At 45.9% G+C, this 23,707-nt stretch overlaps 1 protein-coding gene across 13 annotated transcripts in view; it reads right to left on the bottom strand.

Annotated features, from left to right (window-relative positions):
- The window catches only part of FBRSL1 (fibrosin like 1), a 610,981-nt gene that overhangs the window by 5,911 nt on the left and 581,363 nt on the right, over positions 1 to 23,707 (bottom strand). For 5 of the 13 annotated variants that reach the window (XM_070950588.1, XM_070950589.1, XM_070950593.1 and 2 more), the window contains 7 exons: positions 23,129 to 23,224; positions 15,388 to 15,459; positions 14,801 to 14,839; positions 13,567 to 13,638; positions 9,862 to 9,994; positions 6,749 to 6,832; positions 2,940 to 3,023 (listed from right to left, as the gene is read on the bottom strand). In XM_070950588.1, the coding sequence (XP_070806689.1) occupies positions 2,940 to 3,023; positions 6,749 to 6,832; positions 9,862 to 9,994; positions 13,567 to 13,638; positions 14,801 to 14,839; positions 15,388 to 15,459; positions 23,129 to 23,224 (580 nt within the window). The remainder of the gene's footprint in view (positions 1 to 2,939; positions 3,024 to 6,748; positions 6,833 to 9,861; positions 9,995 to 13,566; positions 13,639 to 14,800; positions 14,840 to 15,387; positions 15,460 to 23,128; positions 23,225 to 23,707) is intronic. The other 8 variants (XM_070950592.1, XM_070950600.1, XM_070950590.1 and 5 more) reach the window with 7 other exon arrangements.

The following is a 23,707-nucleotide window of genomic DNA, read 5'->3' as shown; positions in this document are numbered from 1 at the left end:
GATGGCGAACCTATGGCACGCATGCCAGAGGTGGCATGCAGAGCCCTCTCTTCTGGTTTCCAGTGCGCACAGCTGGTCTTCATGGCCACCAGAGAACAGCCCGAAAACTGTCAAAAAACACATCATTTTTGGGGCCATTTCTGGGCCATTTTTAGGCCCAAAAAACGGCCTGAAAATGGCCCAGAAACAGCCAAAACTGCCCAAAAAACAGGTATGCGCACGCCGGGCAGTGGTCTTTGGGTTTCCGGCATTCCAACGTGTACACATGCACGCACATGCACTTGTGTTCTGGTTTGGGCACTTAGTGCCGAAAAAGTTTCGCCATCACTATTCTAGTGTCTTTTTGGTCGCACTAACTTCCCTTCCACAAAGATTCACCCCTTCAAGGACTTCTTGTTTCTAGTTTTATGAGCCTCAACCCAGCAGGCCATCTCTCCAGGAAGCTGGGCCTAGTTACGGAAACCCTCGTGACTTCTCGTGATGCCAATGATCTCCCAGGATATGTTTTTGGAAGACGGAGGAACACTGGAGGAGCCCTACGTGTTGCAAAGGTGGATTTGAAGCACGCGAGTCTATGTTTAGCTATTCTTTTCGTGGAGGCAACAATCAGGCCACGCAGCTATTTTCCAAAGGACCATGTGACTATTTGGGAATAAGAGGGAGGGCTGTGACATACTTCCATCAGCCAGGACAGCGTGGCCTGAAAGAAAAACAGAACGTCCCAGCGTTCCCCAGGGTGTTCTGTCCTTCCCTATCGTACATTTTGCACATGCTTGCATAAATGACGTTGGAACAAGTGAACTGGAGTAGAGTTCAAGCTGTCTGGGTCAATCATTCGACGTTCACACTTCTATCTTGGGATCACTAGATCTTGGCTGGTCAACGCAGGCCTCAGCTCCCTTTCTTTATGAATCTCACTCCAGCAGGTCTTCTCTTGAGAAAGCTCAAGCCAATGAACAAAGCATCTTGGCATGGACAGTCCAAAGTATCTCGAGATCATCCAGTTCTCTCCCCCTCCAAAATGGAGTTAAGAGAGGATGATGCCTTGATTGAAACTACAGAGTTGATAATCTGCATCCCTGCCTCTCTCTCTCTCATATCTATCTATCTATCTATCTATCTATCTATCTATCTATCTATCTATCTGTCTTGTCTGTCTGTCTATCTATCTCCATCTCTTTCTCTCTCTCCCATCTCTTTCTCTTTCTCTCTCATTCTATCATCTATCTATCTATCTATCTATCTATCTATCTATCTATCTATCTATCTATCTTCCATCTATCTCCTATTTATCTATCTATCTATCTATCTATCTATCTATCTATCTATCTATCTATCTTCCATCTATCTCCTATCTATCTATCTATCTATCTATCTATCTATCTATCTATCTATCTATCTACCTCATCACTGGAGATGATAGGAGATCATCTAATCAAGAAGAGAAGCAACCTGGAATTAAGGAGAAACTTCCTAACAGTGAGGACAATTAACCAGCGGAACAGCTGGCCTTCAGAAGTTTGTGGGTGCTTCGTCACTGATGAAGTCTCTTGTCTGAAATGGTATAGGGTGTCCTGCTTGAGCAGGGGGCTGGACTAGAAGACCTCTAAAGTCCCTTCCAGCCCTATTCCGATTCTGATTCTGATATTGCTAAGAAGAGATAGGACAGCCATTTGTCCAGAATGGTATAGGGTCTCCTGCTTGAGTAGGGGGTTAGATTAGAAGACCTCCAAGGTTCCTTCTAACCCTATTATTCAGTTATCATTCATTCATTCATTCATTCATTCATTCATTCATTCATTCATTCATTTATTCATTCACTCACTCACTCACTCACTCATTCAATTTGTATAGCTGCCCATCTCAAATCAATGACTCCAGGTAGCAAGCATTAATGAAAAACAACAAGAACATGATACACAAAGAAATTAAATACAAACAGCAGCCAAGAAATATTACAATCTATCAGTATCAGTTTCCCCAGGTAACATTCATGTATTCGGGACTCCAGGCCTGGGCACATAAACAAAAACCTTCCAAAAGACCCACAGGATTGGCGCCATCCTAATCTCGGAAGGATGTTCCAGAGCGCAGTCTATGACAGAAAAGACAAACTTCCTAGTGCCCACCAGCCAACATTCCTTGACTGATAGGAGTGGAACATGTCCATCCTACTGGGCAGGTAGAAACGACTGGAAGCAGACAGTCCCTCAGGTAAACCCCGTACCAAGCCAATGTCTTTTATGTTCTCTTGCCTCAACAGTGATGCCATTTGATGGGTGCTATGGGCATCTATCTGATGTGTCTATGGAGGTCCTCAATTCTTCCAGGTTGTCCCAACGGTGCTTTTTCTCAAGAGGCAACTGGACTTTCTCGTTTTGTCTTTGAAGACGTTTCACTTCTCATCCGAGGAGCTCCTTGGATGAGAACCGATTCAATTCATGAACCCGAAGAAGCTTCCTGGATGAGAAGCGAAACGTTTTCGAAGGGGAAAAAACAAAACAAAAACAAACCCCAAGAAAATCCAGTTGCCTTTTTTGGAAAAAGCACCTTTGAGATCTTCCTGATACCTTCTCCAAATTCTTCCAGGTAGATCCTGGAAAACCACTCATGCTACTTCCTCAAACTTTGGACTTGAGATACCCTAACCCCCCTCCCTCAAAAAAAAAAAAAGGATAGTTAAAGGGGTGGGAGAGATTTTACTGGGCTCCCCTCGCCCACCCTTCTCTGGAAAGCCATTCTTGGTGGACCTGGGACATCGATTATGGAAAGTCCTCTACGGGGAAACTCGGAAGATTTGTAGCCTCAGTTTCCGTAGTTTGGGGAAAATGTTTTAGAAAGCTTGCCTTGCTTCAAACAAATGGCCAGCGGTTGCTTTCGATAGGAACGTGGCTCTTCTCTGGGAAGGAAGCTAGTCTGAGGAACCCATCCGTACTTACTCAACGTATGACTGCCTAATCCGCCAAAGGCATTGCTGCTTAAGTTTCCAAGGCCGCTGAAGGTGCTTGACCTTGTAAACGGATCTGGAAAGGCAAACAGGGATTTAGCCGGCATTTAGCCAAGAATGCAGGGAAAACTAAATGTACCCCCTTTTTTTCCCCCTTTACCCGCCCCCTTGTTTATTTGCTTTGTTTATTTCAGGGTTTTGAATCCCGAGTGGGATTAAGGCCAGACTTTCGGCTAATCCTTCTCCCTGGTGGGGGGCCTTTGCGCAGAACATTCTCAACGGGTTAAAAACGGCGAGGACTTGCTATCATGGAAAACAGGTGCTGGAGTTTTAAGCGTGCCAGGAGGAAACCAACTGTTTGAGGCCAAAGAGCCAGGAGGACCTAAGGAGGCCATCGAGCTGAAATCTGAGCAGCTCAGATTTGTTAGAGCCAAATAAGAAGATGGAGACTGATTTCTGGTGGGACGTGTTATGGAGCAGGGAGTCTCCAACCTTGGCAAGTTTAAGACTTGTGGACTTCAACTCCCAGAGTGCCTCAGCCGGCAAAGCTCCCAGAATTCCTCAGCCAGCAAGGCAAAGCTGGCTGAGGAACTCTGGGAGTTGAAGTCCACAAGTCTTAAACGTTGCCAAGGTTGGAGACCCCTGTGATGGAGGACCCAACAACCGGAGGAGACATCTCATGAGGAGATCTCAGGAAGGCCTAATGGGAACATTTGAGATACATGTCGCCCTCAACTTAGGATCACAGTCGAGCCCAACATTTCCACTGCTAAGCGAGACAGTTGTTCTTTGCCCCATTCTTGCCACAGTTGTGAAGTTACAGGGTTGTGAAGTGAATCTGGTTTCTCCACTGACTTCATTCATCAGAAGGTCCCCATAAGGGGCCCACACAATCCCAGGATACTGTCACCGTCATAAATATGAGTCGGTTGCCAAGGGCCAGGGGGTTGGACTAGAAGATCTCCGAGGTCCCAACTCTGTTATTCTTCATCTGATTATAATCAGGTGAACATGGGGACGCTCAAATGGTCGTTAAATGTGAAAAACGGTCATAAATCACTTTTTTCAGTGCCGCTGTAACTTTGGACGGTCGCTAAATGAATTTTTGTAAGTCGAGGGCTACCTGTATTGATTCTTTCTCTCTCCCCAGCCCACTTCCTGATTGTTTTGGTTAAATTACAGGTTGTGGGCCCAAGGAGCAAGAATTGGACAGAATCTACAAATAGATATTTTGGGGGGGGGGGTAAGGACCAGTGGCATCACCTTGAAACCACATTTCTTGAATTAAAATCAGATCCTTGTCCCGCCTACCTCTTCTTCTATCGTTTTAAGTTTTGTCTGCATTTGGGCATTCAGAGTCTACTCTAAAGATCCCTTGGTTCCCTCCCAAGGAGCAAAATTCTTGTTCGGGCAACACAAACAAGACACACCGGCGTGCGATGGAGTCACGGTTGAAGCTCATGTTCTTGGTTATGAGTGTAGCCTTGCTTCATCTTCATTTAACAAGCCCATCATCCCTTGCGGGGTGGAATCTGGGCAACTGAATGGAGCTAGCAGAGTGTTTTACTGGCCGGATGCCCTCCCTGTCGCCAATGCGGAGTTTTGTTCGGCAGATAATATTCTCATTGTGCCCAGAGAGAGACAGAAATATCTGCCTCTACCTAGGATTGAACTCACAGCCTCTAGGCCACTTAAGCCACTCCAATGAGTGTAGCCTTGCTTGACCGGCTCAAAATAACAAATTGGAGCTTGCGAAAATGAAGACCGGGGTTCTCTCGGGGAATAGACCAATTAATAATTTAATTAGGCCGAAATGATGTCCCTCCTAAGCTTAATTTAAAGCCAGGCCAGATGGTTAGGGCCGGTGTTGCATTCTTGATGAAAGTCTGTGAATTATATCACAAGAGACTCTGAGACACAAAAAAATACTTCTGGCTAAACGACCAGCTGGGTTGAAACGGATGTTGGGTTTTTATTTTTACAAGCTGCATCAACAACCTTCCTGAATGTTTCTGGATTGTGGATTCATTATTGTGTGTCCTTCACCTGTCCTAACAATGGTAGTTGAAGATCTACTATTTGCTATGCACCTATGGTAAAGGTAAAGGTTCCCCTCGCACATAGGTGCTAGTCGTTCCCGACTCCAGGGGGCGGTGCTCATCTCCGTTTCAAAGCCAAAGAGCCAGCGCTGTCCAAAGACGTCTCCGTGGTCATGTGGCCGGCATGACTCAATGCCAAAAGCGCACGGAATGCTGTTCCCTTCCCAACAAAGGTGGTCCCTATTTTTCTACTTGCATTTTTTTTTACCTGCTTTCGAACTGCTAGGTTGGCAGAAGCTGGGACAAGTCACGGCAGCTCACCCCGTTACCCGGCACTAGGGATTCGAACCACTGAACTGCCGGCCTTTTTGATCGACAAGCTCAGCGTCTTAGCCACTGAGCCACCGCTGCCCTTCCCGCCAGGGGTGGGTTCTAAATTTTTTTACTACTGGTTCTATGGGCGTGGCTTATTTTGTGGGTGTGGCTTGGAGGTCATGTGACTAGGTGGGCGTGGCTAGCTGGTCAGAGTCATTTCTGGAAGGTCCTCGCACTTACGACCAGTCCTCGCACTTACGACCCGACTCATTTGTTTGCTTTTAACACTGATCAGCTGTAGGACGGCCCTTTGAAGCCCCGCGGCAAGAGTTTAAACAGTTTTTTTTCCCTCTAGTCATCAGCTGGGACTCAGGAGGCAGCAATAGATTGAGAGTGGGACCAAATAAAAGGTAAGAATAACGTGGGTGGGTGGGGGAGTGGGAGGGTGGGGGGGGGAGAACCGGTTCGGTGATGTCATATCGTCACCGCTACCGGCTCAGCCGAACCGGACCGAACCGGGAGGAACCCATCACTGCTTCCCGCTATGCACCTAGCTTGTCCTAAATTGCTCACCCAAAGAAGCCAGCCAACACAGTTTAAAGCAGAAGGCGTGATCTACAAAAGGGATGGATGACTTGGCTGAAGGTTGGAACACCGCTTCTTCAAATCTGTGTCTCCCCCGCCCACCCACCCCCTTGGGAGAACTCAAACTTCAAGGTTTTCAGATACGGCTGGGTTTTTCCAATGGCAAATAAATCTGTTTTATTTAGAAGGAAGCTTTGTTTGGTGTTTTTTCTTTTTATCTTAAGAGGATAATTTTATTTGGATTCTATTCTATCCTAAGCCTGATCTATAAACATATTTTCCAAGACAGGAATGTTACGCAGCAATTGCTCTTCCAGTAGATAAGATTATCACCGCCCTTCTGCACACCCGTCTTCCTTCCCAGGTCCTGATAGCAACAGCACTTAACGACTTATATACTGGTTCAAAGTATATGTAGTTTCTGACAGGGAGAGCAATCCACCCATGGAACAGAAGTTGCCTTCAGAAGTTGCGGGAGCTTCATCACTGGAAGCTTTCCAAGAAGGGACTGGACTGCCATTGGTCAGAAACGGTGTAGGGTCTCCTGATTGGGTGCGGGGGGGGAGGGGAGTTGGACTAGATGACCTACAAGGTCCCTTCCGAATCTGTTAAATAGTGCTTTACAGCCCTCTCTAAGCAGTTTAGAGTCAGCTTATTGCCCTCAACAATCTCGTTTTGCCGACCTCGGAAAGGAGGGAAGGCCGAGTCAACCTTGAGCCGGTGAGAATCGAACTGCTGGCAGTCGGCAGAATTAGCCTGCACTACTGCATTCTAACCACTGCGCCAACCACGGGTCTGATGCAGGAGAAGTTGAGACATATGTCAAAAGGCTAGTAAATCGGAAGAGTAAGGGTTTACTTACACCTACCTGCCAAATGGCTGGTGGGCAGGAAGCTGCTATGATGAGGCGTGGATCCAAATGGAGTGGAGTTTGGATGAGCAGACCCTGCAACAGCAACAACAACCGCACAAAATAAGCTGGTGGCAGCCTCTGAGAATCATCTTTACAAGCCTGGTAACTTAGGGAAAATCCCTCCTGAGCTTCTTGCTGGACCCATTTGTACAGCTGAGGGCTATGCTGTCTCTTATCTGACCATTCTATAGGCAGCATCTCCTTCCTCCATCCTCATCCTCATTTAACGACCCCATAATCACTTGGGGAGGGGGGAGGTGGAGTCTGGGCAACTGAATGAAGCTGAGTGTTTACTGGCCGGATGCCCTTCTTGTTGCCAACGCAGAGTTTTTTTTTCCCAGCAGATAAATTCTCATTGTGCCCAGAGAGAGAGAAATATCTGCCTCTACCTAGGATCGAACTCACAGCTTCCTGATTGGGAGGCGAGAGCTCCACTTCTAGGCCACCGCACCACTCATCTCCTCCCTCCATCTCCCAAGGTTTTTCTCACATGCATTACAGCCGCTTCTTTCACAGGATAAGAAACTAGGGAGGTTCCCTTTTGAGGGTCTCTCTCTCCACCCATTATGCAGCTGTGGCAGTGGTGAAATTAATTTTTTTTTCATACCAGTTCTGTGGGTGTGGCTTGGTGGTGGTGGGGTCATGTGACTGGGTGGGCGTGGTCAACTTAAAAAAAAACTTTTTAAAGCATTTTTTAACTAAATTTTTTTTTAAAAAAAGTTCCGACAATCAGCTGTGACAATCAGCTATGCCCACGATCGTTGGAACCTTTTTTTAAAAAACTTTTCTAAAGCATTTTTTACTACCGGTTCGGGCAAACTGGCCCGAAAGCGGTAGCATTTCACCCGTGAGCTGTGGGCTGCAGCTGTCTCTTATCTGACTATTCCCTAGACAGCATCTCTTCACCCTGTCTCCAAAGGTCATTCCCACATATCATTGCAAGAGCGAATCATAACAAAGCAAAAAAACCCTACCCCCACATGCTCAAAGACCCTTATCTGCCATTGTTTCACTCCCCCATCCGTCTTGAAAACCCTTCCTAAGATTCTTAAAGGATTTTGAGAAGGCTGGAGAAAAGGGTCAGGCCGCCCTTGGGATTTGCTCCTGGCATTGGTCTCTTCATCATAGGAGGATCTGAAAGGAACTGAACTGGTTCCGAACAACTCAAAGAAGGAATCGTGGTCTCTCTCTCCCTCCCTCCCTCCCTCCCTCTCTCTCTCTCTCTCTCTCTCTCTCTCTCTCTCTCTCTCTCTGTGTGTGTGTTGTGGCTCGCCAGCGGCCTGCGCGGATTGTGGCTGATCCCAACGACGAAGAGGCTGGTGTGGTGTCACGCCAGCAGCCTGTGCAGCTGGCGCTCGAGTCGGACAGCGAGGAGGCTGAAGAGGATGTGGTGCCAGAGGCAGAGACTCAGCCAGGGCCTTCAGAACCTCCAGAGGCTCCTTCAAGTGGAGAGAGTGAAATGGAGGAGCCTCTTCTCGATGCTCGAGCACGCAGGACTGCCAAAAGGCAGGAGTGGCTACTCAGGAGGAGAAGGTCTCCTTGAGAGTAAGGCTTGGGGTTAATTGGCCACTCCCTTAGCCTATTTAAGTTCGCACACAGATAGCAAACATTGCTGGAAACAACATTTGATCCTACGCAGAACATTTTGAGAGTGAGTTTTTTGTTACAACTTGGTTTCTGGGCTGAGTGCCAACCCTTATCAGACTTTGTTTAATCTCTGTAATTCATAGCAGGCTGATAAGGACATTTGTGGTTAAAGCCTGCATTTTGAAAGGGGTCTGTTTGTATTAAACGGAGTTTTTGGAGCTCTCTGTGTGTGCTACACTTCTTGGGACCCGTAGCTGGGGCAGAACAGTGTTGGAAGCAGCCCTGGAGAACGGCACCCATTGTTATCGATGTACTTTTGCAACTCGCAGGCCTTCCTTGAGACGGATGGAGGCTGTCACCCCGTAAAATCCTTTAGGAGATCAGAAGGCACATAACAAATGGGCAATTTCTCCGAAGGAGGCATCTTTCTACCTTGACGACTGCGGGCTGATCATTGTAAGGAGGAGGAAAGAAGACGAGGCTTCCTCAAGAGTAAAACCAGGAATGTAGCCGTAGGTTGCCAGGAAGCTATTAAACCCAATGTTTGCCTGCAGCTGTACATCCATCCCAGGGACAAGGGAATCCGAGATAACTTATGTGTTTTTTAGGGGTAACGTCAACAGCCTGGAGAAGCCGGGTCTCTCAGTGACTTCCCGTTCAACCAGGCTAGGAGGAAGCCTCAGATCCTGGCAATCCATAGATTTATGCCTCCTTCCGTTAAGAGTCACTGCGTTCGTTCCGCCTCTTCTCTGCCGATAGCCAACTTTATTAGAATTTACTGCCCAATGCAGCTTTGGGTATTCACAGACAGAAAAGGCATTATTTATAAGCCGCGTGGGGCTTCGGATTTGATTCTGAGAAGATATTTCAGACAGAGCATCAGGAACACACCTGCCAAACTTATTAAAGATGCTGTACTCGTTTCCTGAAGGATCTAGGGCAGGGGTTCCTTCCCAACCCCCAGGTCCATGGTCCAGCACCGGGCTGTGGCATGCCAGAAACCAGGCTGTGCAAACAAGCAAAGCATTCGTGGGATGCAGGCAGGTTGATCTAGGGCACTTCTTTTTTTGCAACAGAGTAGACATGTGGACGGGATGCGGTGGCTCAGTGGCTAAGATGCTAAGCTTGTCAATCAAAAGGTTGGCAGTTCAAATCCCTAGTGCCGCATAACGGAGTGAGTTCCCATAACTTGTCCCAGCTTCTGCCAACCTAGCAGTTCGAAAGCAGGTAAAAAATGCAAGTAGAAAAATAGGGACCACCTTTGGTGGGAAGGGAACAGCGTTCCGTGCGCCTTTGGCGTTGAGTCATGCCGGCCACATGACCACGGAGACGTCTTCGGACAGCGCTGGCTCTTCGGCTTTGATACGGAGATGAGCAGCGCCCCCTAGAGTCGGGAATGACTGGCACATATGTGCGAGGGGAACCTTTACCTTTACCTTTTTAGACATGTGTGCATCAACAGCATTTTCCCTCACCTGTGCTGGAAAAGAGGGGTCGGGCAAGATCTTGAGAATAATGGAAACCAGGAAAGACGCCGGGAGCCGGCGGTCTGCTGAAGAGGTCAAGTTTTCCGCCGATTTCGAGCTTGTGGGGATCCAGCTGCATTTGCTGTCAAAAGAAGAAGAAAAAACAAAACAAAACCTCATTATCCATTTCTATTTTCTGGGGCATGGTGATGCACATGTTGGTTGCAACCTCTCTTTGATTACCACTGGGTTTAAAAGCAGATGTGGTTGGACTCATCGGTACTGACAGTTCTGTAATGCGGAAGCTTGCTAAAAAAGCTGAATTGAGCTGTGTCAAGTTTTTCATCATCATAATAATAACTTTATTGTCATTGTACGTGTATACACAGTATACCCATACAACGAAATTCACTGAACACCCAAAGACCAGGCCCAACACACATAACAATCCCCACCCCCACTCCCACCCACCACAAATTCCCCACCCCTAAACCACCCAAACATCCACACAATAGACCAAGTAATGCTGTCCAAGAGCTCACTGAAGGTGCCCCTTTAGTTCATTGTTGAGTGCAATTATAGCTCTGGGATAAAAACTATTCAGAAAACATGTGGTCCGAGTTTTAATGGTTCTGTATCTTCTGCCAGAAGGCAACAGTCCAAAAAGATTGTAAGCAGGGTGGGAAGAGTCTCTGAGAATGTTATGCAACCTCAAAAAGCGAGATTCGAAGATGTTGTCCAGGCTGGAAGCTGGAGCCCGATGATCATGCCTACAGAAGAGTTCAAACCACTTCCTAGGTCAAAGGATCACTCTCCAAACTCTTCCCACGGGAAGCAAAGCTCCATGGAAGCCAGAGGAGAACCTCCAATGATTCTGTAGAAAGTTAGTACCTACCCCTCTCCTAGAACAATGAAATACCGTATTTTTCAGATGATGAGACACTCCAGCGTATATGATGCACCTTAGTTTTTGGGGAGGAAAATAAGAAGAAAAAAAAATTCTGCCTCTGCCTACCAGCATCCATCGGTATTCATCTGCCTAGCATCCTCGCAGCAAATAGCGAAAAGCCAGGTCAGCTTCAACACATTATTGCAGCCTGATTCAGCACAAGCAGCTGATTGGCGGGTGGATCGGCAATCCTGGAATACCTCCAATCAGCTGTTCCAGGCTGCAGGGATTGCCACAGATCATAGCCGCCCTCCGTGCCTCACATTTTTGGCCTCTGTGCCTTGCGTTTTCAGCCTCCGAACGCTCCGTTTCAGATCCGTTCAAGGCGGCGGGGTTCGCCAGAGCACATGGCCGCCGATCGCCGCCTCTGCACATTGCGTTTTCGGCCTCCCCACGCCCTGTTTTTGGCCTCTGCGCGTCGCGTTTTTGGGCAATGGTTTCTGGCAACCCCTGCAGCCTGGAACAGGTCTAAAATGTGATGTGCGGAGGCTAAAAATGGCCGAAGGGTGGAGGCCGGTGGGCGGGTGGGGCTATAAATGGGGCTATTATTCAGTGTATAAGACACATCCAAATTTTCACCCTCTTTTAGGGGGGAAAAAGTGTGTCATATACTCCGAAAAGTACGGTAGTTTGAGAAATATTTTTTTTAAAAAAGGCAGAATATTATATTTCCCCTAAAAGAGAAATAGAAATCTTAAAAGGAAACAGAAACTCAGAGCATGACAGTCGCCTGCCCCCAAGCAGATACTAAACCGAGGCCAGCTTTTAGAAATGCAGATTTGGTATAATCCATTCAAGACAGGATATTTTGAACAAAGGCAGAAGTAGGTAGAATGGTAGGATCAGCCCTCACTCAGGATCCAAACCAGGAAAAGCCATTAAGACACAAGAGGAATGGCCCCAACACCCTTTCAGGATACAAGCCTCCTCATTACATCATCTCGGAGAGTCCAGGCTTCAATCAAACTTAATTCAGACAACCTAAGAAGTTAAGCTATGACCCCTGCATAACCCCATGGGAGTCTGACAACCAATAGAATACATTTCTTGCACAGGAATAGGAAGCTCAAGGGCAAGGCCCAAGAGAGGGTATAAATACCTCTCACTCTCTCTCTCTCTCTCAACTCCATGTCTCAAACCCGTGTGGTCCTGTCCATCAATAAACCATCTTTCCAATCAATCAGCCGCCATGTTTCCAGTGTCTTTCTCCCCGCTTGGAACTGAACCCAGATGGATATTTCTTCCAACAATTCAATAAGGAAGGAGACCAGGACCAATTTTCTGCTTCTCTCCCCTCCCCGCTTGTGGTTACTCAACTAGAGCAGTAAACAATGGGGACGAACCACTGAACAAAATACAGATTGTGGTGATCACAATAGGGAGGGAGTGTGTCAAAGCGACTTCCTTGACTGTCAACCTCTTTGGTTCAAGTAATTTAGAAAGCTGTAGTTTTGCAACCACCACCCTCTTCACAAAACATCTGGGCGTTGTCCAACCAAGCGGCTTCTACAACAACCAACAGCCAACCACAGGGTGTTAGATGTTGACTTCTGTGGTTGGGGCTAAAATTCTAAATTCCGCCATTTGCAGTGGCAGATGTGCTTGGTTTGTCTCAAGAGTTTCTCCCTCACCATAGAAAGCGTTCTCTTTAACATCTCCTGATGAGAAATATCTCAGATTCTGAGAGTTTCTCTTGGCTTCACTCTGTAGGTTCTCCAACCTGTAATTCTGCCATAGGGTAAGGACACTTGGCAATCTACAAGTGTCTTCTAATATTTTAGGGGCAGTCATAGAGAAGAGGGGATGACCTATTCTCCCAAAGAGGTCCACCCCCCTCTTGTCCTGTCCCAGAGAATAGAACAGAACAGAACAGAATAACAGAGATAATAGAATAGAATAGAATAGAATAGAATAGAATAGAATAGAATAGAATAGAATAGAATAGAATAGAATAGAATAGAATAGAATAGAATAGAATAGAATAGAATAGTTGGAAGGGACCTTGGAGGTCCTCTAGTCCAACCCCCTGCTCAGGCAGGAAACCCTACACCACTTCAGACAAATGGTTATCCAACATCTTCTGAAAAACTTCCAGTGTTGGAGCATTCACAACTTCTGGAGGCAAGTTGTTCCAGGTTGCAGGAACTGGGTATGTCTAGTTTAATGAAAAGAAGGACTAGGGGAGACATGATAGCAGTCTTCCAATATCTCAGGGGCTGCCACAAGAAGAGGAGTCAAGCTATTCTCCAAAGCACCTGAGGGCAGGACAAGAAGCAACGGGTGGAAACTCATCAAGGAGAGAAGCAACTTAGAACTAAGGAGGAATTTCCTGACAGTGAGAACAATTAACCAGTGGAACAACTTGCCTCCAGAAGTTGTGAATGCTCCAACACTGGAGGTTTTGAAGATGTTGGATAACCATTTGTCTGAAGTGGTGTAGGGTATCCTGCCTGAGCAGAGGGTTGGACTAGAAGACCTCCAAGGTCCCTTCCAATTGTGTTATTTTGTATTCCGATCTTCTGGATTGTGTAGGATTGGCATTATTACTAGAGTGCCCTGCCCCATCAGAGAAACACAGCCATTTCAGATTTCTAAGGCAGATATTCAAAGTTAGAAAGGCTTAATGAATTCCACGCTTTACAGAGGGCAAGCAACAGTGTGAAAAATGGACGCCTTAGGAAATCAGAGGTGGTGAGAACGGGAATGTCAGCCTCAAAGCCAGAAGAGAAATCCACCGGTTTTTCTGAATAAATCTGCCTGATTACCTTTATCTTTTGTTGGTGATGGTAGATCTGCCAAGCGATCTGTACATGGACAGCACACCATTTTCCGGGCTTCTGTAATAAAATAAGGACCGGAATTTCATTTTAAGCAGCTGCCGTGTTCTACTGCTCTCTCTCTCTCTCTCTCTCTCTCTCTCTCCTTTGTGCAACTGACTATGACCAGAATTTGCCCCCAAATTTCCGTGGGTGAGACATTTTGCTCAGCGAGTTGGCAACGAACTCATATTTCTTATGACAGTTGCTAGGATCCTGGGGATCACATGATCCCCTTTTTGCGACCTCCTGACCAGCAAAGTCTGTCGAGGGAGCCAGGTTCATTTGTGTTCCTCACTTTGCAACTGGCAGAGATTCGCTTAACGACAGTGGCGAGAAAGGTCATAAAAAGGGGAAGTGAATCTGGCGTCCTCATCAATTGTGCTGGTCAGAAGATCACAAAAAGGGGATCCCCCTGATCCCAGCAGCCGTCATATATATGAGTTCATCGGCAAGGGTCTGAATTTTGATCCCGTGACCACTGGGATACGGCAATGGTCGCAAGTGTGAAAAACAGTGGTCAGTCGCTTTTTTTCCAGTGCTGTTGAGACTTCAAACGGTCACTAAATGAACTGTCGTAAGACGAGGACTACCTGAAGTTATTGATTTGATTTAAAGGCTGCTCTAATGTGTATATTAGGGATGCGGTGGCTCAGTGGCTAAGACACTGAGCTTGTCGATTGAAAGGTCAGCAGTTCAGCGATTCGAGTCCCTAGTGCTGCGGAACGGGGGGAGCTCCCGTGACTTCTGCCAACCTAGCAGTTCGAAAGCAGGTAAAAAATGCAAGTAGAAAAGTAGGGACCCCCTTTGGTGGGAAGGGAACAGCGTTCCATGCGCCTTTGGCGTTGAGTCATGCCGGTCACATGACCACGGAGACGTCTTCGGACAGCTCTGGCTCTTCGGCTTTGAAACGGAGATGAGCACCGCCCCCTAGAGTCAGGAACAACTAGCACATATGTGCGAGGGGAACATTTACCTTTAATATGTACATTAGACTTGCCTAATATTGTCCATTTACAACAATTCGTTTCGTGAAATTGACGAACAGTAGGCTGGCGGCCATTTTATATAATCTCACCTGTCCTTTTAAGGCCAGCATTACAAATACTTTTTGTCATTCCCCCCTCCCTCGAATTTTAAAAATTAAAAAGTAGATTTAAAAAAAAGTAAATCCCTGACAAACCTTACTTACTCGTACAGGAGCCCGATAGGCGTCAGCTACCTAGGGGAAAAACATGAAAAAAAAATCAACCTTTTATGTAACCTGGATTATAAAAAGGATTTTTTAAATTCAGGATGTGGAGCATGAAAAGTGCTCTTTATTTATTTCAGCGTTAAGAACATAATTGCATAAAGACTTTGGGAGGGGGGGAAAGAGAGTTCTAAGCATGCAATTCCTTTATTGCAGCCTATTCCTTAACTCGGGATTCAGACCTGTTTTAAAAATGATCTAATTTTCCTTTTTTTCTCAGGGCAAGGTTGACATTTCCCTAATTTTGATGCTTGGGTCTGGGAGATCTACTCTTTCTCTTCTCTATCTATCTATCTATCTATCTATCTATCTATCTATCTATCTATCTATCTACCTACCTACCTACCTACCTACCTACCTACCTATCTATCTATCGATCTATCTTCTGTCTGTCTGTCTGTCTATCTATCGTTGTAAATCAAGGCCAAAAGGAGAAAAATAGTCCTTTGTAGGTCAACGTTTATCATGTGTCAGCCCCAAAGAGGAGTCAAAAGAAACTCCCTGGACTTGGTACCTACCCCTGGTGTCTTCTGCAGAAGCGTGTGGTGCACTGTGCTAGGCCTGCTGGCCACATCAATTGGATTCGAAGTCTAGAAGAACAAAAACAAAAATGTCAGTGAGTTTAGCGTTCTAGCAATGCTTCGATGCGACGCTAGCAAACAGGAAGGACCATTCGATGAGCAATACAACCACAACTGAGCTCAAGATTTCATTGACCTTCCTTCCTTCCTTCCTTCCTTCCTTCCTTCCTTCCTTCCTTCCTTCCTTCCTTCCTTCCTTCCTTCCGTTATCAAATAAATACAGGTAGCCCTCGAATCACAATCATCCATTTAGTGACTGTTCAAAGTTACAATGGCTTTGAAAAAAAAACTGATTTATGACTGTTGTTCATACTTATGACCGTTGCAGCATCTTCATGGTCACATGATCAAAATCCAAGACGTTGACCAACCGGCTCATATATATGACGGTTGCAGCGTCTGGGGATGGGGGGGAGGGGTGTGTGACGTGACCCCCTTTCGCGACCTTCTGACGAGCAAAGTCAACGGGGAAGCCAGATTCACTGAATCACCACGTTGCTCATTTAGCAACCGCGGTGATTCGCTGAACAACGACCTCTCACTTAGCAACAGAAATTTTGGGCTCCGTTGCGGTCGTAAGTCGAGGACGACCTGTTATGTTCGGATGGGTTTGAAACTGCCAATTCCAACCCCCCCCCTTTTTTTTTTTAAAAAAGGGACTTTTGCTTTCTTGGAAATATAGCTGTGCACCAGTGGTGAAATCTAAAATTTGTTACTACTGGTTCTGTGGGCGTGGCTTGTTGTGTGTGTGTGTGGGGGGGTAATGTGACTGGGTGGGCGTGGCCAATTTATTTTTATTTTTATACTTTTAAAACCATTTTTTCTACAATCTCTTCGGCGAAGAGGTTGTAAAAAAATGCTTTCAAAAGGCTCTGACGATCCCAGCTGAGTTGCCTGATTGGCAGAGGCTTTTTTTCTTTTAAATGCCTCTGACGATCAGGCAACTCAGCTGGGATCGTCAGAGGCTTTTAAAAGAAAAAAAGACTCTGCCGATCAGGCAACCCAGCTGGAATCGTCAGAGGCATTTAAAAGAAAAAAAGACTCTGCCGATCAGGCAACTCAGCTTGGATCGTCAGAGGCTTTTAAAAGAAAAAAAGCCTCTGCCGATCAGGCAACTCAGCTGGGATCGTCAGAGGCATTTAAAAGAAAAAAAGCCTCTGACGATCAGGCAACTCAGCTGGCATCTTTGATGATCCCAGCTGAGCCGCGCGATCATCAGAGGCTTTTTTTTAAAAAGCATTTTTTTGGCCAAAGAGGTTGTAGAAAAAATGCTTTTAAAAGTAAAAAAAAAAGCCTCTGATGATTGTGTGGCTCAGCTGGGCATGGGGGGGGCAGGGATTTTTGCTACCTGTTCTCCGAACCACTCGCCTCCATCGCTACCGGATCGGGCGATCTGGTCCGAACTGGGAGCATTTCACCCCTGCTGTGCACCAGGTAAATCCAGGTGAATTTCTTTTTAATTCATTCGTTACATTCACCCCTTTTAATTGCCGCTCTGGCTGGCTTTGTCTTGGCAGCCGTGCAGAACGGGTTTTATCCTTTCTTCCATCCGCGGTTTCTTCTTTTCTCCCCTTTTGACATCTCAGCCTAGCCTGCAGGCCCTTTTGTGCCTACTGGAAGATGCCAACTGAGGGCTAATCAGGTTTGATTTGCTGAGCTCTTTAGAGATCAACTCAGGTCAGCTAAATGCGGCCATGCTCCGGAGACGTTAATTCCTTCCAGGAAAAAAGTTAAATGGACACAGGGAGGCTCAGTTCTCCTTCTGCTTCCTTGTTTTAATTAAAAATAAAAGCGTAAGTACAGCAGACTTCCACCTTTGAAGTTGTTTTTTTTTTAATTGAAACGTGGGCGTTTTAAGAGTTTGCAATAATTGGGGGAGAAATAAGAGCTCTCGGGGGGAGGGGGGGTTTTCCAGAAATGCTCAAATGCTGTGGCTAAGATGTCTCAACAAGGCTGTGTTCCCGGGGGGGGTGGTGTCACCCCGTCAAAGTTGGCCACATCAGGAAAGGAGAAGCCGTCTTCCTCAACCTTAGCAACTCTAAGATATGTGTGTGTGTGGACTTCGATTCCCAGCATTCTTTGCTGGCTGGGGAATTCTGGGAGCTGAAGTCCATGCCACATGAATGATGTAGGATAAAATAGCAGAAGATTGAAAGTTTGTCTGAAATTCCCTTTGTCTTTTCTTATACACACGGAATCCAGGTGTGGATATTTTACCTATTTGCCTGCCTGCCTACCTGCCTGCCTTTCTTTCTTTTCTTCCTTCCCTCCAATTGTCCTTCCTTCCTTCCCTCCCAATCTTTCTTTCCTTCCTTTCCATTGTCCTTCCTTCTTTCCCTCCCAGTCTCTCTTTTTCTTTTTTTCCTTCCCATTGTCCTTCCTTCCTTCCTATTGTCCTTCCTTCCCAGTCTTTCTTTCCTTCCTTCCTTGTCTTTCTTTCCTTCCTTCCCATTGTCCTTCCTTCCTTCCCTCCCAGTCCTTCTTTCTTTCCTTCCTTCCCATTGTCTTTCCTCCTTCCCTCTCTCCTACTCTTTCTTTCCTTCCTTTCCTCCAATTGTCCTTCCTCTCCCTTCCGATTGTCCTTCCTTCCTTCCCAGTCTTTCTTTTTCTTTCCTTCCTTCCCATTGTCCTTTCTTCCTTCCCAGTCTTTCTTTCCTTCTTTCCTTCTCTCCCAGTCTTTCTTTCTTTCCTTCCTTCCTTCCTTCCCATTGTCCTTCCTCCCTCCCTCCCTCCTTCTCTCCCAGTCTTTCTTTCTTCCCTTCCTTTCTTCCCATTGTCCTCCCTCCCTCCCTTCCAGGACTAAGCTATTTTCTTCTCTCTTTGCAGCTCCTGCAATCATCCCTCAAGGCTATCTCAACCATCTTTCTCCTCCTACCTATGTGCCATTGCCTTGTTGACCGATTGCAACGGTTAACCAAGTCCTTCCCAGGGCACTGAGTTTCGTCTCTGGAGCCGGCAATCATTGTAACCCAGTGCCAGCTTTTTTTTTGAATGGAACAAGGACTCGGAGCCAGCTGCTATCTCCTCCTTGCCCTGGCCCACCACCTGTTTCCCTCCAAGACGAGAGCCGCTTAAGTTCCCCTAATTCCCCCTAGCTAGATGTTAAAAGCTGCAAGACAAGCCAAATCACTGTCAGTTTTCCAAGAGGAAGCCTTTCGGAGTGGCCTGTCAACCACGAGGGATCAAGGGTTGTTTTAAAAATAGGACGGCTGGGGAAGGAAGGGAGGGAGGGAGGGAGGGAGGGAGGGAGGGAGGGAGGGAGGGAAGGAAGGAAGGAAGGAAGGAAGGAAGGAAGGAAGGAAGGAAGGAAGGAAGGAAGGAAGGAAGGAAGGAAGGAAGGAAGACTTCCAAACTCTGGGTGTGGTCGACCTTCAGCCTCCATCGTCCCACCGGAGAAAAGCCCCGTCAGACCCTTCTCCAAACTGACGGACAGGGAGGCCAAAAATAACAGCTGCGATGCATTTTTAAGGTCACGTTACATTAATAGTGTGAATGATAACAGAGCCCTCCTGGTCCTCTGTCCGCCCCCCCCCCATCCCCTCCAAGACAGATGGGAAAGCTCCCTTCTGCAAAGCAAATTGAATACTTTTGACCTTTCCCCAGTTCTTAGCTTTTGGGAAAACAACTCCGAAGTCTGCAGCCCAGGCTGGGGGAATCACGCCGGCCAGGATTTACAGACGAGGCCTTGGGGACGGGACACCAAAGGCAGGGAAATCAAAACAAAGTCTTTGCTTTCGGAGGGCAAGTGGTGGGGGGGGGGAAAGAGAGAATTCATTACACACCCCACACCCCCAGTCAGCCCTCCCGGACATGTCTGTCACGATGATCTAGAGCTTAAGCCATGGGCCGCCGGGGAGGAAGAGGGAAAGTTTTGAGCCTTAAGAAAGGTTAGAATGATTTGTGCAGAGTTTGGTTCTGCTTGGAAGATTTGCATTCTGTCTCTCTTCCAAGGAGATTAATCACGATCTCTCTCTCTCTCTCTGTCTTTCTCTCTCTCTCACTCTGTCTTTCTCTCTGTGTGTGTTTCTCTCTGTCTCTGTTTCTCTCTCTTACTCTGTCTTTCTCTTTTTTCTCTTTCTCTTTCTCTCTCTCTTTCTCTCTTTTTCTTTCACTCTTTCTCTCTTTCTTTCTCTGTCTCTCTCTGTTTCTCTCTTTCTCACTCTCTCTGTTTCTCTGTCTTTCTTTCTCTTTGTCTGTCTCTGTTGCTCTCTCTCTCTCTCTCTCTGTTTCTCTTTCTTTCTCTGTCTGTTTCTCTCTCACACTCTGTCTCGTTCTCTCTCTGTGTTTCTGTTTCTCTTTCTTTTTTCTCTGTCTTTCTGTCTGTTTCTCTCTCTCTCTGTCTCTTTCTTTCTTTCTTTCTTTCTTTCTTTCTTTCTTTCTTTCTTTCTTTCTTTCTCTCTCTCTCTCTCTCTCTCTGTTTCTCTCTCTTTCTTTCTCTTTCTCTCTGTCTTTCTGTCTCTGTTTCTCTCTGTGTGTCTCTTTCTTTCTTTCTTTCTTTCTCCCTCTCTCTCTGTTTCTCTCTTTCTTTTCTTTCTCTCTGTCTTTCTGTCTCTGTTTCTCTCTCTCTCTGTGTCTGTCTCTTTCTCTCTCTCTCTGTTTCTCTTTCTTTTTCTCTCTCTCTGTCTTTCTGTTTCTCTCTCTCTGTCTCTTTCTTTCTCTCTCTCTCTCTGTGTGTGTGAGTGAGTGTGTGTGTGTGTTTCTCTCTTTGTGTTTCTCTCACTCTCTGCCTTTCCCTCCCTCCCCGAGTTAAAGATAATTTAGGTGCGGCCGGTTTCTCCCAATTCTGCCAAATATAGCAGAAAAAAAAAAGGAGGATGGGAACTCTCAAGGCAAAAGATTCATGGGCAGTTAAGAGAGGCGTGCGAAGTGATGTATCTTCCACACATGCTGAACAGAGGGGAGGTGGGGGAAAAGGAAGCATCCATTGATTGAGTTCACACATTTGGCTTAGTAGTGGGTTGTTTCCATCCCAGAAAAACACCTGTCTGTGCGGTCGCTAAAGAACTGAAGCTGAAACGTGTTGGCGTAAAAAAAAAAATCAATCCTAAACAACTGGGTTGTTTGGAGGGCCAAACCACCATCTCTCTCTCTCTCTCTCTCTCTCTCTCTCTCTCTCTCTCTCTCTCTCTCTCTCTCTCTCTCTCGTTTGTTAAGCCCTGATTTATTTTTACTGTGGTGTGCCTCCACCATAAACCATGGTAAGCAGAACATTACATAGCATGTGTGAAACCATAAGTGAGAGTGAAAGTTTCTTTGGCCGACCCTGGAATGCATCAAAACTGGATCTTTAGTCCTGTATTTCTTCTTTCATCTCTTTTTTCCTTAGCTTTAAGTTTTTTTCCCATTTACTTTCAATTCATGCTGGCAGGCCTGAAGGCCCAATGCAAAAGATGGCTTTGTTGTGGGTGTTACTTGGAACCCTGACACATGCCCTGTTTTCAGTACAATAGAAAATCTACCTACCTACCTACCTACCTACCTACCTACCTACCTACCTAGATCTATCTATCTATCTATCTATCTATCTATCTATCTATCTATCTATCTATCTATCTATCCAATCTATCCATCCATCTCTATCTCCATCTATCCATCCATCCATCCATCCATCCATCTCTATCTCCATCCATCCATCCATCCATCCATCCATCCTGTCTGTCTGTCTGTCTGTCTGTCTGTCTGTCTGTCTGTCTGTCTGCCTGCCTGCCTGCCTGCCTATCTATCTATCTATCTAACTATCTATCTATCTATCTCCATCCATCCATCCTGTCTGTCTGTCTGTCTGTCTGCCTGCCTGCCTGCCTGCCTATCTATCTATCTATCTATCTATCTATCTATCTATCTATCCATCCATCCATCCATCCATCCATCCAATCTATCCATCCATCTCTATCTCCATCTATCCATCCATCCATCCATCCATCCATCCATCCATCCATCCATCTCTATCTCCATCCATCCATCCATCCATCCATCTCTATCTCCATCCATCCATCCATCCATCCATCCATCCATCCATCCATCCATCCATCCATCCATCCATCCATCCATCTTATCTATCCTCCTATCCATCTATCCATTCATCCATCCATCCATCTAGCTATCTAGGTATCCATCCTCTCTCTCTCTCCCTCCCTCCCTCCCTCCCTCCCTCCCTCCGAGTCTAAGAAGTTCAGAAGCCATTTCTTGGTATGTTTTTTTCTGTCTCTTTTGCTGTTACATTTTCTTTCTTGTGCTTTTAAGCTTTTTCTAGGATTTCTTTCTTTTTCTTTTTTCTTTTCTCCCTTACGTTATATTTGTTGGTATTAGTTCTTTTGACTTTCGTTTAAATTTTTGAAATAAAATTATTAGAGGGAGGGAGGGAGAGAGAGAGAGAGAGAGAGAGAGAGAGAGGGAGAGTGTCAGAGAGGGAAGGGTTAATGGGAAACAGGCTGCTGTTAACTGATCACTTTCACAGATGGCCTTGTGTTTTTGGTTGGTTTCACTGCAGCCATCAATTTGATGGCTGACTTGAGAGCTGCTGGAGGCCTCTTGCCCTGCAAAACCCACAGCCTCATTAAGACTCTGTCCACATGCATTCAGAATCTACTCCCAGCTTCCTTCATCCTCCTCCCTTTCCCCCTCTCTCTTTCCCTTCCCTTCCTTCCCTTCCTCCCTCCCTTCCTCCCTCCTCCTTTTCTCCTCTTCCTCTTTTCCTTCTCCATTATGAAAGAAACTCAGAATAACAGAAACCCCCTCCTCTTCTCCTTTTCCTCCTCTACTCCTTCTGTTCTTCTTCTCCTTCTCTTCCATTAGGTATAAAAAAAATCTACTTCTCCTCCTTCTCCCTTGTAAAAAAGAAGAAATAAAATTTATTTCTCTTCCTCTATCCCCCTCTAATAAATTCGTTTTGGGTTTAATGCAAAGAGGAAATCCTCACTTTTTGGTTTGGCAACGTGTACAAACCAGGTCACTGCAGCTTGTTAAAAAAAAAATGGATAAAACGAACCCCCTTGTTTCCATGTTATGAACAAAAACAACTTGTCAGCAGCCCAGGGCAACCACAGGCTCAGAGAATGAATGCTGGATTCAGGAAGAAGGACAGGTGAGCATTTTTTAATAAACATTTTTGGAACACGCCAGTCCAGGCTCTGCCCCGATTTCAGTGGTGAAATTCAAAAATTTTCCCTACCGGTTCTGTGGGTGTGGCTTCGTGGTGGGGGTATCATGTGACTGGGTGGGCGTGGCCAACTTTTTAAAAACTGTTTTTTAGCATTTTTTTAAACTAAAAAAAAGTTTTAAAAAAAGGTTCCGGCGATCAGCTGTGACGATCAGCTGTGACCCGCGATCGTAGGAACCTTTTTTTTTAAATACCTTTTTAAAGCATTTTTTTTACTACCTATTCACCCAAACCGGTAGTAAAAAAATGTTAAAAAGTTTTAAAAAGATTCTGACGATCAGCTGTGACAATCAGCTGTGCCACGCGATTGTCGGAATCTTTTTAAAAAACTTTTTTAAAGCATTTTTTTACTATCGGTTCGGACGAACTGGTAGCATTTTTTATTAACAGTTCTGGCGAACCGGCCTGAACCGGTAGCGTTTCACCCCTGCCTGATTTGTTTGGAGAAAGAACACAATAAATAAATAAAAATAAAATAAAATAAAAGCAGTTTGACGAAGAAACCCAGTCAATATTTACCTTGGGTTGAAAAGCTCCTTGGAGGGACCCGAAAGGACCTGGGTGAGGGAGCATGGAAGGCATTCCTGGCACGTTGGGTGGATAACTTGGAAAGAACTGAGGGAAGGGGAAAAAAAGAGAGAATTTGCATTAGAGATGGATCAGAGAACAGGGCGACGCATCTCATGCAACTTTTCATTTTTTCGGGAAGCGATAATGAAGCAGGCACCAAAAAAAGCAAGATTTCAAAGGCACCTCCCTTGAGTCCAAATAAAAATAAAATAATGTCTACAACAAGATGGTCTCTCTTTAAATGAGTCTCTCTCTCTTTCAGCTCAACTGACCTCATGGGGTTGATGTTTTGGGGAGAGGAGGAGGAGGAGGAGGAAGGAGAGTTATGAATGTTTGTTGCCTGGAGTTACTTACAAAGTAACAAAGGCCGGATAAGGTATTATAGCCAGCTTTAAGATCAAATAGCCAGCTCTGAAGAAATAGAGTTATGTGATCTCCTTCCTTCCTCCCCTGTCCCTCCCTTTTCTCTCCCTCCCTCATTCCATCCTTCCCTTCCTTCTCTCCCTCCTTCCTTCCTTTTCTCTCCCT

Source organism: Pituophis catenifer, unplaced genomic scaffold (genome assembly GCF_029215685.1).
Source record: "Pituophis catenifer annectens isolate HBS135680 unplaced genomic scaffold, rPitCat1.0.hap2 SCAF_10, whole genome shotgun sequence".
Classification (NCBI taxonomy): Eukaryota; Metazoa; Chordata; class Lepidosauria; order Squamata; family Colubridae; genus Pituophis; species Pituophis catenifer.
Note: the sequence above shows the minus strand (reverse complement) of the source record. Positions and strands in the feature narration are given on the sequence as shown.